The 15,203-nt window shown below is 41.9% G+C and overlaps 1 protein-coding gene, 1 long non-coding RNA gene and 1 other non-coding gene across 3 annotated transcripts in view; 2 read left to right on the forward strand and 1 right to left on the reverse strand.

The window, feature by feature from the left end:
* The first annotated feature begins 3,479 nt into the window (after positions 1-3,479).
* Positions 3,480-7,038, forward strand: LOC105482174 (uncharacterized). Its single transcript, XR_987425.3, has 4 exons — positions 3,480-3,626; positions 6,294-6,405; positions 6,627-6,695; positions 6,910-7,038. It is a non-coding gene; the product is annotated as an uncharacterized lncRNA (long non-coding RNA).
* On the forward strand, positions 6,464-6,552 carry LOC112426746 (small nucleolar RNA SNORD87). The gene has a single exon (XR_003018149.1). It is a non-coding gene; the product is annotated as a small nucleolar RNA SNORD87 (small nucleolar RNA).
* LOC105482181 (minichromosome maintenance domain containing 2) overlaps positions 6,976-15,203 on the reverse strand; it is a 54,538-nt gene continuing 46,310 nt past the window's right edge. Inside the window, exon 15 of the mRNA XM_011742169.2 lies at positions 6,976-10,076. Within this exon, the coding sequence (XP_011740471.1) occupies positions 9,910-10,076 (167 nt within the window). The 3' untranslated portion in view covers positions 6,976-9,909. The remainder of the gene's footprint in view (positions 10,077-15,203) is intronic.

Here is a 15,203-nt window from a genome sequence, read left to right on the forward strand (position 1 = left end):
GAAGAAGAGAGGGAGGAAGAACAAGAGGAGGAGGAAGAAGAGGAGAAAAGGAAGAAGAGGAAGAGGAAGAAGACAGGAGCCTGGTGCAGTGGCTTACACCTGTAATCCCAGCACTTCCGGAGGCCAAGGTAGGTGGATCACTTGAGGCAAGGAGTTTGAGCTCAGCCTAGCCAACATGGTGAAACGCCATGTCTACTAAAAACACAAAAATTAGCCAGGCTTGGTGGCAGGCGCCTGTAGTCCCAGCTACTCGGGAGGCTGAGGCAGGAGAATTGCTTAAACCCAGGAGGCAGAGGTTGCAGTGAGCCAAGATCCTACCACTGCATTCCAGCTTGGACAACAGAGCAAGACTCTGTCTCAAAAGACAAACAAACCAACAAGCAAGCAAACAAAAAACAGAAAAAAAAAATTGTGGTATACTCAGATAAGGGAATACCATTCAGCAATAAAAAGGAATTAACTGTTGTAACACACAACTGCATGGATGAATCTCAAAATAATTATGCTGAGTGAAAGCAACCAGACCAAAACACAGTGCATCCTGGCCCATCAAATTGTATGCATTAAATATGTGCAGTTTTTTTGTATGTCAATAATACCTCAATAACACTGTAAATAAAGTATATTCTGAATGATTTCATTTAAACAAATTATAGAAAAAGCAAATTGATCTATAATGACAGAAAACAAGTCAGTGGTTCCCTGGTGCAGTTGAGGGGAGTGATGTGAGGGTGACTTTTGGATTAGGGAATGAAGAAATGTTTAGGGATGATGAGTATGCTGATTATCTTGAATGTGGTGATGATTTCACATATGTCAAAACTTATCCAATTTTTCATTTTCAATGTGTGCAGTTTTTGTATGTCAATAAAGCTATGCTAAAGAAAAGCTATTTTTGCTTTTGTAACAGAAGTGGAACTGAAAATCTGTATCCATTCTTTGTCAGAATTCCTGTATCTTTCATTGTATCCTTGTAATCTTCTCTCACTTTGAATAGTAATGAGAGGTGAGCTCATGGATTCACAGCAATACCCTCACACTTTAAAGTTAAGGTTCCCCTGTGTGCAGACACTATTAGCAGCCTACGGAACAGGCATCTCCCTTCCCTTTCTGTCAGAGTCCACTTTCCCATGTTATAAGCTGATAATGCCTGGACTTGTAACCCAATCAAGGCCAGTGAGACCAGAAGACAAGTCAACTGTGGGCGTTCTCGGGAAGATTTTCCAACCTAGTTAAAAGAGAAACATGTGAAATGTCCCTCCTTTCCACCTTTGAATGTTGTTATATGAAGACATAGCTGGGTGCAGTGACTCACGCCTGTAACTCGGCACTTTGGGAGGCCGGGGTGGGTGAATCACTTGAGGTCAGGAGTTCAAGACCACCCTGGCCAACATGATAAAACCCCATCTCTACTAAAAATACAAAAATTAGCTGGGTGTGGCAGGAGGCACCTATAATCCCAGCTACTCTGGAGGCTGACGCAGGAGAATAGCTTGAACCCAGGAGGTCCATGAAGCAGGTTGAGGTCCATGTCACTACTTTTTTTTTTTTTTTTTTTTTTTTTTTTTTGAGAGGGAGTCTCGCTCTGTCGCCCAGGCTGGAGTGCAGTGGCACAATCTCGGCTCACTGCAAGCTCCGCCTCCCGGGTTCACGCCATTCTCCTGCCTCAGCCTCCCGAGTAGCTGGGACTACAGGCGCCTGCCCCTGCGCCCGGCTAATTTTTTCTATTTTTAGTAGAGACGGGGTTTCACCATGGTCTCGATCTCCTGACCTTGTGATCCGCCCACCTCGGCCTCCCAAAGTGCTGGGATTACAGGCGTGAGCCACCACGCCCGGCCCATGTCACTACTTAACAGGAGAAACAACTTCCACTTGGAGGCCCAAGCAAAGATTTTTAAGCTCCTGTAAAGTACTTTGCAATCCTTTGTTAAAGGAGGTACAATCACAATTTGTTTTGCTAAGCTTACTAGGCTTAGATATTCATACTCTATGTGACTTGAGGCAAATTGAAATTGTGTACTGGATTTTGTATTCGTTTCTTAGATTTCCAGTTTCTAAAGGAGAGATTGGCCAGGCGCTGTGGCTCATGCCTGTAATCCCAGCACTTTGAGAAGCCAAGGCGAGAGGATTGCTTGAGGCCAGGAGTTGGAGACCAACATAGTGAGACCCGCATCTCTACAAAACATTTTAAAAATTAGGGCATGGTGGTGAGCACTTAGCTACTCAAGACTGAGGTGGGAGAATCTCTTGAGGATCCTAGAAGATGGAAGCTGCTGTGAGCCATGACTGCACTACTACACTCCAGGCTGAGCAATAGAGGGAGACCCTGTCTCAAAAAAAAAAAAAAAAACAACCAACCAAAAAACAAAAAAAATGGCCGGGCGCGGTGGCTCACGCCTGTAATCCCAGCATTTTGGGAGGCCGAGGCAGGCAGATCACGAGGTCAGGAGATCGAGACCATCCTGGCTAACACGGTGAAACCCCGTCTCTACTAAAAATACAACAAAACTAGCCGGGCGTGGTGGAGGGCACCTGTAGTCCCAGCAACTCCGGAGGCTGAGGCAGGAGAATGGCGTGAACCCGGGAGGCGGAGCTTGTAGTGAGCCGATATTGTGCCACTGCACTCCAGCCTGGGTGACAAAGCGAGACTCTGTCTCAAAACAAAACAAAACAAAAGGCAAAAAAATTAAGGAGAGATGACCTATATTTAAATAATTCAATTGTTTAATCATATGCTTTCACGTGTATTCTTTCTGGCAACAAGATCATAAATCTTTCTCCTCCAGCATTAAACCCAGTGCTTTGCAGCCAGGATTCTATAATACAATGATTGAGAAAAACAGGAGTAATAAGACATGGAAATCAATAGCAAATTATAACATGTTCATAAACAAGGTAGGTAACTGCTTTACGAATGCTATATATATGTGTGTTTTTTGTTTGTTTTGAGACGGAGTCTCACCCAGGCTAGAGTGCAGTGGCGCGATCCTGGCTCACTGCAACCTCCGCTGCCTGGGTTCAAGCGGTTTCTCGTGCCTCAGCCTCCCGGGTAGCTGGGACTGCAGGCACGCGTCATCACACTCGGCCAATTTTTTTGTAGAGATGGGGGTTTCGCCATGTTGGACAGGCTGGTCTCGAACTCCCGACCTCGGGTGATCCTCCCGCCTAGGCCTCCGAAAGGGCTGGGATTACAGGCTTGAGCCGCCGCGCCCGGCCTTTTGCTCGTTTGCATCCACTGCAAACTGCATTAATCATTGACAAGCTCTAGCAGAGGTACTCCTGACCCTGGAAAGCCCCTGCGGGAAGTCACAAAGCCCCCACATAAACTTGCTGTGTGGCACACAGCGTTGCCGCACCGCGCAACTAGGGAAGAGGGCTAAGGTGCAGGTCTCATCTCCCCTCCGCCCCCTTCCCAGAGCCCCGGCACTCAGCCCCTTTTCACCCGGGGAGGGGCGGGGCCGCGTACCGGAAGAGGCGGGGCCATAGGAGTGCCTAAGAGCTGCCCTCCGATGTCGCTCTTCCTTTCCCGCGCGACCGGCGAGGGAGGAAGAAGCGCGAAGAACCGTCTGTCATGCTGGTGTGGTGGCGGCGGCGGAGCCTGCGGGCCCGTAGCTGTGCTCTGCGAGGTGAGAGTGATCGCGGTCTTAGGTCCTCCTCCTCTATGTGCCGGGTTCCTCCGCCATGTGGGTGCCGAGCGCGGCCCCTGTCCCTTTCCCTGGCGCAGCGGAGCGGGCGGCTGCTGCGTAGGCCAAAAGGCTACGCTCCGGGCACCCCCAAGGCCCACGAGCTTTCCCCACAAGCCATCTGCGCAGTCAGGTTTTGTCAGTAACCACCTGGGTGGCTTAGCTGACCTTTATCCGTCAACACCGGTTCACTGTCCTCTGCTCTGAAACTGGTGAAGGGCCTTCTGACTTAAGGAGGTGCCTGCAAGGGACCGCCGCGGGGCTTCGTGCTCCACCCGGCCTTGGCCAGATCTCTCTTGTGTCCCCATCTAAGTTGTGCGTGCGACCTTGGCGGTTTCAGGCTCTTAGTAGGCAGCTTGTTTTCCTTAAAAGGGAGCATTTTATAAATAGGAAGGTGATTATCCGTTAGTTGTCAGGATGACCCTTACTGGACCGTACTTTGTGAGTGGCTTTGAAATTGTAATAAGCGCAGTTTACTGAGTCATAACTAGTCTCGACCCATTCGTAGAACTAGTCGGTATTTGTTCCTGGACCTTCCTTCGTAATATGCTCTAAAGTCAAGGCATGGAGGTCGGAGAACAACACGTGCAAGTATGGAAGTCCCTTAGGCTAAATGCCTGCTACACACGGAGATGCTTGTATTTACATAGAGATGTGTATTTCTGGACATAATACAGAAGAAACCGGTCAGCAGCTGGGAGGCTGGAAAAACCTGTTAGCTATTCAGAAACTTTTTTTTTTTTTTTTTTTTTTTTTTTTTTTTGAGCCAGAGTCTGTTCTGTCGCCCAGGCTGGAGTGCAGTGGCTGGATCTTGGCTCCCTGAATCCTCCACCTTCAGGGTTCAAGCAGTTTTCTGCCTCAGCCTCCCGAGTAGCTGGGATTACAGATGCCTGCCACCACGCCCGGCTAATTTTTGTATTTTTCTAGTAGAGACGGGGTTTCACCATCTTGGCCAGGCTGGTCTTGAACTCCTGACCTCATGATCCACCCGGCTAAGCCTCCCAAAGTGCTGGGATTACAGGCATGAACCACCGCGCCCGGCCATAGAAACAAATTTTAAAATTTCGTCAGTGAGACTTGGTATAGGTAGTGTTTTTTTTCTTCAAATTTGAAATGCATTGCTTCGTGCGAAACAATCGTTAATTGTCAAGAGGACGAATGTCATGGCTTATACTTGAAATATTTTTGGTATTCTTATTTTTGAGGCTTCAGTAGCTTGAATTCTGTTTTCACTGGTAAGTGCTGGGACTTCTAAAAATTTCCAAACGAAATAATTGATAAAATTGGTAGTCCAGGAAAGTTCTGAAGCATAATACAAAAGAATCCACCGATACATTTGAGAACTATGATATTACCAATACTAGAGTATCTGTTGTTTACATTCCCCTGTTTCCTATTCATAGGTACCCACCATTTGGAATTTTGTGCCCATCAGTCTTTTGGTTTTTGTGGGGGAGGGGGTGGTGTGGATAGCTTTGGGTTTTTTTGTTGCTTTTTTGAGATGGAGTCTCGCTCCCGTCCGTGCAGGCTGGAGTGCAGTGGCACGATTCTCCTTCCTCAGCCTCCCGAGTAGCTGGGATTACAGGCATCCACCCTCACGCCCGGTTTATTTTTGTATTTTTAGTGGAGACGGGGTTTTGCTGTCTAGAACTCCTGACCTCAGGTGATCCTCCCGCCCCAGCCCCCACAAAGTGCTAGGATTACAGGCGTGAGAAACCGTGTCTGGCCCATTTTTTAGGCTTTGTGAAGACAGGATTATGCATGTTGTCTGCAGTTCCTGTGAATCATAATATTAAAATGAAACATTTTTGTTTCAGTTAATTTTTTTAATTACTCAAAACCAGTAATTTATATTCCTAATATTGATTGTGTGAAATATTTTCAGCATTTCAGCACATGAAAATGATTGTTTTGCAAGGTCCAACCTTGTATGTCTTAATAAATCATTTCCTATTGCTGCCTGGCTCAATGATGTATTCTCCTGCGGTGCTGTATGACATGATTTTTTACCCCAGTCCATGTTCTTTGCAGTGTTTTGTTAACTTGGGACTTAATTTTACAGGCATGTGTCCAGTAAAAATGCCAACGTAGGTATCCCTGCTCCAAAACTGCTAGGTTTGCTGTTTTAATGTTTTTAGGTGAAGGTCTTCACGCCAGTTTTTATACATCTAACCTGGCTCATAGCTCATCCTCGTCGAGCTGTGAGACAGAAAAGCAATGGCTGTGTACTCACTATGACCATTGTGTCTTAAAGTCAAAACTGTCACAGTGAAGGATATCATAAAATGTTTCTGCCATTTTCCAGCCAGTGCTAATGGCTCCTGTTTCCAGTTTGGAATAAGCTAATTTGTGGAATTATTAGGTGGTAATCAGACAAACATACTCAGTTACAGAGGTTTGGGTTTGTCAGTATTGACTATCAAAAAAGCAGAAACAGGTACTAGAATAATAGTACTTTTTTATTAAAAAGTGGGTTGGGAGTCTGAAAGGTAGATTGCAAGTACAGTTCCTAAAGGAATGAGATTCTCTTCTTGGACCATTCCTACATATAAGATGCCAAACAAAATGCAAATAAAAATGGGAATTCGAAATATAATATTTAATTTCCAGGTGCAAGAAAGCCTTTGCGGTGAAGGTGTATGAAGGTCATCATGACAAATGTTTTCCAAAAACTTGTAGAAGGCTGTGAAAAAACTACTAGGATCACACGTCATGTATTGAGGTACCTAAATTTAATTAATGTTAGTTATGTGATGTATTCTTGACAGATAGGTTTAATAGCTGGCACAGTGATGACTTAAATTACTTTTTGCCGTTTACCCAGCTGAGGGTGTCTTTGAAGAAATAATTTTAAGACTGAGATGCCAGTAATGTACATTGATTAATTACTGACATGTATGTAAGGCAATAATTTAATTAAGGGTGAATATTCTTTCTTTTTAGCATATAGGTTGCTGTAGATGAATGTTCTTTGCTGTCATGTTTAAAAATACTTCTGCTTCATTGCCTCAAGTAAGTGATTTGTCAAGCAACTCTATCTGCTGATAGTTCAGAAAGTATCTGATAAACTTCAAAGGGTGGGGGCCAATTCTTGTTGAAGTTGCTTTTGCATGTGGGGTATTCTCAACATTTAAGTTTTTGAGGAACGACTTGTGAATATTGAGGTTATATGAGAACTTTGAGTATGGAATGATTTTCACTGTTGGTTTCTGACTTTGTTTTGGAGGTGTGGCATGCAACATTTTGGAAGGAAAATTGAAGACTTGTTCAAGAAAACACGAACAGAAGCAAATGATGAAAATGAGCATTTTATTTGATGTTGATAACATCACAATAAATTATGGAGGAAAATACATATTTGGCTAACTGTTTTAATTGCTGAACAATAAAGTGTTTTCTTTTAAATCAATTCTAAATAGCCCCATTCTCATAGTCACTAGTCAGACCTGTTTTGAACATATTCGAAAGATTATATAATCTTGTGAATAATTAGATTATTTATGGGTGGTGATTCTCATTGAGGCCAACAGCTGGGGAGACATGTACCTCTAGGTTCCCTGTCTGGCTCCCCCTTCAGAGTTTGCTGTTGTACCAGATGGTTGGAATCTTAAAGCTCTTTAATGCCAAATAGCAATCAAATTCCCCCTTACAGATAAAGGTTTCACCTTTTTTATTCAGTTTGCTTTCATCTTTGTGAACAAAAAAGTCATCCTAATACTAGTACATGTAATAACTAAGCAATATGCTATGTTAAGAGAAATGACTGGGCAGGCCAATCTGTCTAGGACTAAATTGGCAAGAATTCTAAAGCTGAATTTATATCTGGGTGAAGGCTTAGAGCTAAATCTTTTCTCCTGTTGAGTACTAGCTTATAAATTCCTTTCACCAAGGTTATAGTTTTTATATGATAAATGGTATAAAACCTGTATAGCAACATCTTAGTCACTTCCCTCAGTATAGACTTGGGGGGTACAAGTGCAGTTCTGTTGCATAGGTATATGAAGTAGTTTGGAGTCTGAGCTTTTTGTGCAGCCATTACCTGAATGGTGTACATTTCACCCATTAATTTTTCATCCCGCACCCTACCCCCTTCTAATTCTCCAATGACCTTTAAAATACCATTGGCATCATATTTAATATTAATGAATTACCTCCCATAATTGTTTGTTTCTGAATGTACACTTCTACTCTTTAGGCACTGAAATAAAAGACTAGTAAATGCAGCCTTTGTAATGAGAAACTTAAACATTTAAACTTTTTTGTGGTGAAGTAACTATCTTTGAGACAGGTTGGGTTTTTTGAGCTGGAGAGATTAAGGTGGCAGTGAGTTATGACTGCATCAGTACGCTACAGTTTGGGTGACAGCTACATATAAATATGTATATATAAATATAGGTAAGTAAATAAAAGCCATCTTTGTGCCATGCATGTGGCTCACTCCTGTAATCCCAACACTTTGGGAAGCTGAGGTACTGAGATGGGAGGATAACTTGAGACCAGCCTGAGAAACATGGCGAAATCCCATCTCTACAAAAAAACACAAAAGTTAGCCCAGGGTGGTAGCATGTCCCTGTAGTCCCAGCTACTCGGAGGGCTAAGGTGGGAGAATTGCTTGCAAGGTCAAGGCTGCAGGGAGCTGAGATGGCGCCACTGCCCTCCAAACTGGGTGAGAGCCCCTGTCTCAAAAAATTTAAAAAAGAACTGTTTTTAAACTTTCCAATTGTAAAAGGATCCTAGTTTTATAAAATAGGAATGTGTTTTGCCTTCACCCCATAGAGAGCCAGACATGTTTGAAATGTAGTATTTGAGAAGCACAAAATAAACGTCTTAACATTCTAGAACTGTAATATGTAAATATTTTGCTGAAGACTACCTTTGTCACCAGGTGCGTTGGCTCACACCTGTAATCCCAGCACTTTGGGAGGCTGAGGCAGGCAGATCACCTGAGGTCAGGGGTTCGAGACCAGCCTGGCCAACATGGTGAAACCCTGTCTCTACTAAAAATACAAAAATTAGCCGGTCATGGTGGAGTGCACCTGTAATCCCAGCTACTTGGGAGACTGAGGCAGGAGAATCTCTCGAACCTGGGAGGTGGAGGTTGCAGTGAGCCAAGATCGTGCCACTGCACTCCAGCCTGGATGACAGAGCAAGACCCCGTCTCAACAAAAATACTACCTTTGGCTTCTGAAAACTAATACTGTTTTCTCCCTGCTACTAGTAGGTATTCAATAATACTGAACAACTTCCTCTGGGTCCTGTGGAGAATGAGAGGTCCAGCTGTATAGTTAAGCATCTCTGTTAAGGGACCAATTTTGAAAGAATTGATGCACGGTAGCATCTTGGTTAATAAAGTGACAATTTGGTAATGACATTTTGCTTTTCTGTGAATAGAACTGATCTTTTATTAAAGTTATGGAAACTGAACTAAAAAGGATTTATAAATTTTACAAGGTAGATTTGTTTTCTCATGATACCCCTATCTTCACAGCAGATATCTTCCCTCCAAAAATGAGGACTAGATTTGCAAGTTGGTTTCTTTGCCTTTTGGAACCTTTCTTGTAACCAGTTAGGGTTAGAGAGCCACTTTATAAGTTATTGGCTCCTTGATTCCGTGTAAAGTATTTTTTCATTTAACCTGGCATATACATGAAAACTTCAAGGCTTTTCCTGATTCCATATTTAGGGCTTCTAAAACAGTAGTATGTAATGGACATGCCAGTAATAAAGCATGAAAAGGCCTTACATTTGAAACTTGGGGTTATATAAAATATTTAGTCATGAGTTTAGCAAGTTCACTAGTGAAGAAAAATGTTTTAATTTGTAGGTAAAGAGTTATTGCCATCTTGTGACAGTAGAGTGAACTACATAAATGTTGACATTTTACACACTGCTTAAATTGCAACATTCTTTATATTTTTATCTGTTCACCACTGGTATTCTGGGCTAACCAGTTTTTCTTTATAGTATTCTCCTTGACAACTTTATCACTATTAAATTGTCCACATTGTTCTAAGTTTTAAAATTCTGTTGGTTTTAGAGGTTTGGATTAGTATTTATCACATTAGCAATTAGTTTTGAGGGGACTATATTTTATATTTTTAAAAATAGTATTGTAATATATTCCTGTACAAAGTATTATCAAAGCATTACTTCAAAGTCACTCTCAAAATACTCACACTTTTTCTCCACTGCTTAAGTAGGAATGAACAAAAATTCCTCAAATTGTTTATTCATCACTAGAGAAAATAGTTGTCCCAGGTCCATATGTGGCAATAAATTGTTCCAGCTGTTGTTGGCACTGAGTTAGATAGAGATCCCTTTGCTCTAAGTATTCTTCATTATACAGTTCAAATGGAAATACTGCATTCGGAGCAACACAAAATGCAGTGGCCCCTAAATGAAGAAGATAATAGAGTGTAAATGACAAATACTGCTTAAGATGACAAATATGAAATCACATTTTCAACCAAAATATTTTATTGGAATCTTAAAAATTAAGCCCAAGCCCATGTGGTTCTGTGAAAAATAAAAGTTAAAAAATTAAGTTTTGACCTATTCAGAAGAGTATTTCAATAACCATTATTGAAATCTGACTCTTATTTTCTGAAACCCAGAAAGCAGGTTCAGTAAGTGCACAAACATTGGTACCAGGGCCAATGGAAGAAGTATGTTGATGTTTATAAAGTTTAGAACTAGAAATTTGTCTTCTACTGAAATAGTCATTATAGTTTTGAAGCCGACTACTGATGTGAGGACCTGACAGGAGTAGGGAGACAAGGTACTGGAAAGCAGGGAAACACTAATCTTTATTTGATTAAGTGGATGATCAAAGATAAAGACATTGTAGTACATTTCTCAGTTGTTTAACCCATTTACATAAAGGCAGACACATAAATCTATGGAAGGGTTTCAAGACCATTCTACGGGAAAGGACAGACTCACTTTGGATTTGGCAATGATTTCCTGAATGTGACATCAAAAGTACAGGCACCAAAAGAAAATATACATAAATGGGACCACATCAAAATTTAAAACTGCATAAAACAATACAACCAACAGTGAAAAGACAACCCATGGAATGGGAGAAAATACTTGCAAATCATATCTCTGATAAAGGGGTCTATAAATCCACAGTAAGAAAATAATCATTAAAAAATAGGCAGAGAACTAGTCATTTCTCTAAAGAAAAACGACCAATAAGCACACGAGAAAGATGTTCAACATCACTAATCATTAGGAAAATACAAATCAAAACTACGATGAGCTACCACCTCACACCCATAAGGATTTATTATAAAAATAAAAAACAGAAAATGACAGGTGTTGGAGAGGATGTGGAGAAGTTAGAAGCTTTGTGCACTGTTGGGAATGGAAAATGGTGCACCCACTATGGAAAACAGGATGGCGGCATCAGAAAGAGTAAACAATTACTGTATGATACAACAATTTCACTTCTGGGTATATACCCAAAAGAATTGAAAGCAGGGTCTTAAAGAGATATTAGCACACCCATGTTCATAGCAGTGTAATTCACAATAGCCAAAGGTGGAAGCAACAGAAATGTCCATTGACAGGTGAATGGATAAACAAAACATTGTATTTACATACAATAGGATATTATTCAGCCTTAAAAAGGAAGGAAATTCTAATACATGTACAATATGGATGAACCTTGAGAACATTATGCTAAGTGAAATAAGCCAGTCATGAAAGGACAAATGTATGATTCCACTTATATGAGGTACCTAGAATAGTCAAATTCATAGAGGCAGTAGAGTGACGGTTCCCAGGAGGAGTAGAGGAGGAAATGAGTTATTGTTTAATGGGTACGCAGTTTCAGTTCGGGAAGATGAAAAAGCTCTGGAGACGAACAGTGGTGATGGTTGCACAACAGTGTGAATGTGAATGTACTTAACACACTGAACTGAACATTTTAAAATAGTTAAAATAAGTAGATTTTATGTATATTTTACTTCAATTTAAAAATTGACCATGAGGAGATAAGCTCTTCTCCTTTATTCATTAATTCATTGAACAAGTACTTAATGTGACAGGCCAAGAGTACAGTCTAGCAACTGTGCCAGGCAGTGCCCACCTTCCTAGAGCCTCATAAGAACAGCCTCAGACTTCTGACTGCTTCCTTTCCTACCTGACCTTCTCTGAAAGCTTACTATCCCTTAAGAACACTGCTTTCCTTGTGCCTCTCCAAAATGAAGCTATTTTTTCCCAAACATCCCATATACACAGTGTCACAAGACACAGTCAGAACCTAGCTTGCTGCCCCTCTGCTGCCTCCAGACCATTCTTGCCCATGCTTCCCTTTTGGTAAAAATCCTTTCTTCTTTGATGTTCAGTGCCACCTGGTTTTACTGTCCTTCCCCTTCTATAGTCAACCAGCAGCTCTCAGCACTTTGCTCAAAATCTTTCTTTCTTCCCTAATACCTGACATTCAGTGATTTTCATGTGGATGACCCATTTAACTCCCTTGCGATGTCCCACCTTTCCCTTCCGCCTCAGCCATACATCCCACAGTCACAGGAAACTAATATCACCAGAAACTTACTTCAAAACCTTGAGTTCCCACTCACTTCAAAACCACAACCCACTCCCCTACTCTACCTCCTATGCTTCCAGTTCACTTGCTCAAATGTTTCAGGTCTACTTCAGAGACCTCCAATCTGCTTCCTCTAATTCACTTTCTTCGTTAACCAGCTTAAAAGTCCCTCCCTTTAAAAGTTCCCCCACTCCTTTGCCCCTCAGCACCACTCTGCTACACTCACTTATCAAAACCTCAACTCTGCACGAACCCAACCATTCACCTTGTGCTGGCACGAAGGCTGCTAGGCAGAAAATCACACAACTGGCATTTCTTCTTTTCTCTTTAAGTGAATCACAGTAACTCTAAACGATCACCTGCCTGGCAAGCCTGCTGAGTTTCCCTCGGACACTTCTCTTGTAGCCCCAACAATGACTATTATATTCCATTCTTTGCTCCTCAAACCTTTCATTTTCAGCTAATAACATCAAGTAAAGTATATGGCCAAACTTACAAACCTACCTGGTTCTGTATCTGTTTTCTTCCCATCTGTAAAATGAATAAGTGACCCATTTATCAGAGGCCAATACATGTACCCTGGATCCTATCCCCTCTCATCCTTTTTGTAGTTCACTCGTTGATCTTCCTGTCTTTCTGTAGTGTTATTAGTTTACTCTCTACTGCACATCCTACGATTTTATACCTTCTATCTTAAAAAAAAAAAAAAAGTTCCTTTCTGAACAACACATCCTTCTCCAGTGATTCCCTCATTTTTTTTCCTCATCTTCATAGTTTGTCTATGTGTGCTGTCTCTGTAGCCTCATCTCCATTCCCATGCCACTGAAATAGCTCTGATCATGGCTACCTACAACCTTTAGGTTACCAAACTGAATCTCACTCAAACTCTCAGTAGCATGTGATTCAGTTGACCACTCTGCCGCTTTCTGGAAAAACTCTCATTTCTTAGAAAATCCACAACACTTGATTTTCTTTCTATATTCTAGCTACTGCTCCTAAGCCTCCTTTGTTAGTTCCTCCTCCACAACCCCGTATAAATCTTCAAGGGCAGTCCTGGGGTTCCCACTAGTCTCTATTTAGGCGATTTCATCCATTCCTTGGCTCTGAGTACCATCTCTATGCTGGTGATTCCTAAATTATATTCCTAGGTTAGAACTTTTCTCTAAGCTCCAGATTCTTTTATCTCTCTATTGATATATCTGTAGGATATCTCCTTTAAAAAAAAAAAAAAAGCTATATATATACTCTTTTCCTCCACTGCTTAAGTAGGAATGAACAAAAATTCATATATATAACTTTTTTTTTTTTTTTTTTTGAGATAGAGTCTTGCTTTGTCACCCAGGCTGGAGTGCAGTGGCATGATCTTGGCTCACTGCAACCTCTGCCTCCCGGGTTCAAGCAATTCTCCTGCCTCAGGCTCCCGAGTAGTTGGGATTACAGACGCATGCCACCACGCCCAGCTACTTGTCTTTTTAGTAGAGACAGGGTTTCACCATGTTGGCCAGGCTGGTCTTGAACTCCTGACCTTGTGATCCGCCCCCCTCGGCCTCCCAAAGTGCTGGCGTAAGCCACCGCTCCTGGCCATTTATTATTTTTTTTAAATTAGGGCCTTGTTATGTTGCCCAGGCTGGTTTCAAACTCTTGGGCTCAAGCAATCCTTTCGCTTTGGCCTCCCAAAGTGCTGGGATTACAGATATGAGCCACTGTGCTCAGACTATAGAATATCTCAAAGTTATATCTATAATTTGATTTTTCTCCCAGCTCTTTTTCTTTCTCCCCAGATTTGGTAATTGGCATGATTATCCACCCAGCTGCTCAAGGCAGAAACATGGGAGTTTTCCTTAATTACTCCCTCTCCTCCTTTCCCCTACCCCCAACTCTTAAATCTAGTTCATGAGCACGACCTATTGGTTTTTGCATCTAATGTGTATCTCTAATTCACTAATTTCTTTCCATTTCTACTGACTCTACCTAGTCGAATCTCTCATTATCAACTAACTGGACTACAACAACTAGTCTCCCACTTTCTGCTCTTAACCATTCTCCATACCATTCTCCATACCTCCAACCCATTCTCCATACCAACTCCAAACATGGTATTTCAAAAATATAATTGATCACATTAGTTCTCTGTTCCTCATTGCACTTGGATTACAATCCCAATTTTCTACCATGGTCTGTCTGGTCTTACTTTCCTCTCTAACCTCAACTACGATGCTTACTCTGCTTACTATGTTTTAGCCACCCTGGACCTCTTTCAGTATTTTGAAAACACCTGCATATGTGGTTCCCCTCTAACTTGACTTCTCATTCTTCAGCTATTTGCTTAAATAAATATCACTTCCTTAGAGAGGTCTCCCTAAAATCCAAAGTAAGTCCCTTCCATTGTTCTTTCTCATAACATCCTGTTGATTTTCTTCATAGCATCTATCTCAATTTGTATTATATATTCATTAATGTCTTTACTTTTTTTTTTTTTTTTTTTGGAGACAGGGTCTCACCCTGTTGCCCAGGCTAAAGTGCAGTGGCATGATCATGGCTCATTGCAGCCTCGACCTCCTGGGCTCAAGCCATCCTCCCACCTCAGCTTACCGAGTAGCTAGGACTACAGGTATACACCATCACACTCAGCTATTTAAAAAAATTTTTTTTGTACAGATGGGAGGTCTCACTATGTTGCCCAAGCTGGTCTCGAACTCCTGGGATCAAGTGATTCTCTTGCCTTGGCCTCCCAAAGTGCTGGGATTACAGGCATGAGCCATGATGCCCCGCCATGTGTTTACTCTTTTTTTTCTTTTTTCTTTTTTGAGACAGTCTCTTGCTCTGTCGCCCAGGCTCACTGCAACCTCCGCCTACCGGGTTCAAGCAATTCTCCTTCCTCAGCCTCCCAAGTAGTTGGGACTGTAGGCACACACCACCACACCCGGCTAATTTTTGTATTTTTAGTAGAGACAGGGTTTCATCAT

Source organism: Macaca nemestrina, chromosome 8 (assembly GCF_043159975.1).
Source record: "Macaca nemestrina isolate mMacNem1 chromosome 8, mMacNem.hap1, whole genome shotgun sequence".
NCBI classification, from domain to species: Eukaryota; Metazoa; Chordata; class Mammalia; order Primates; family Cercopithecidae; genus Macaca; species Macaca nemestrina.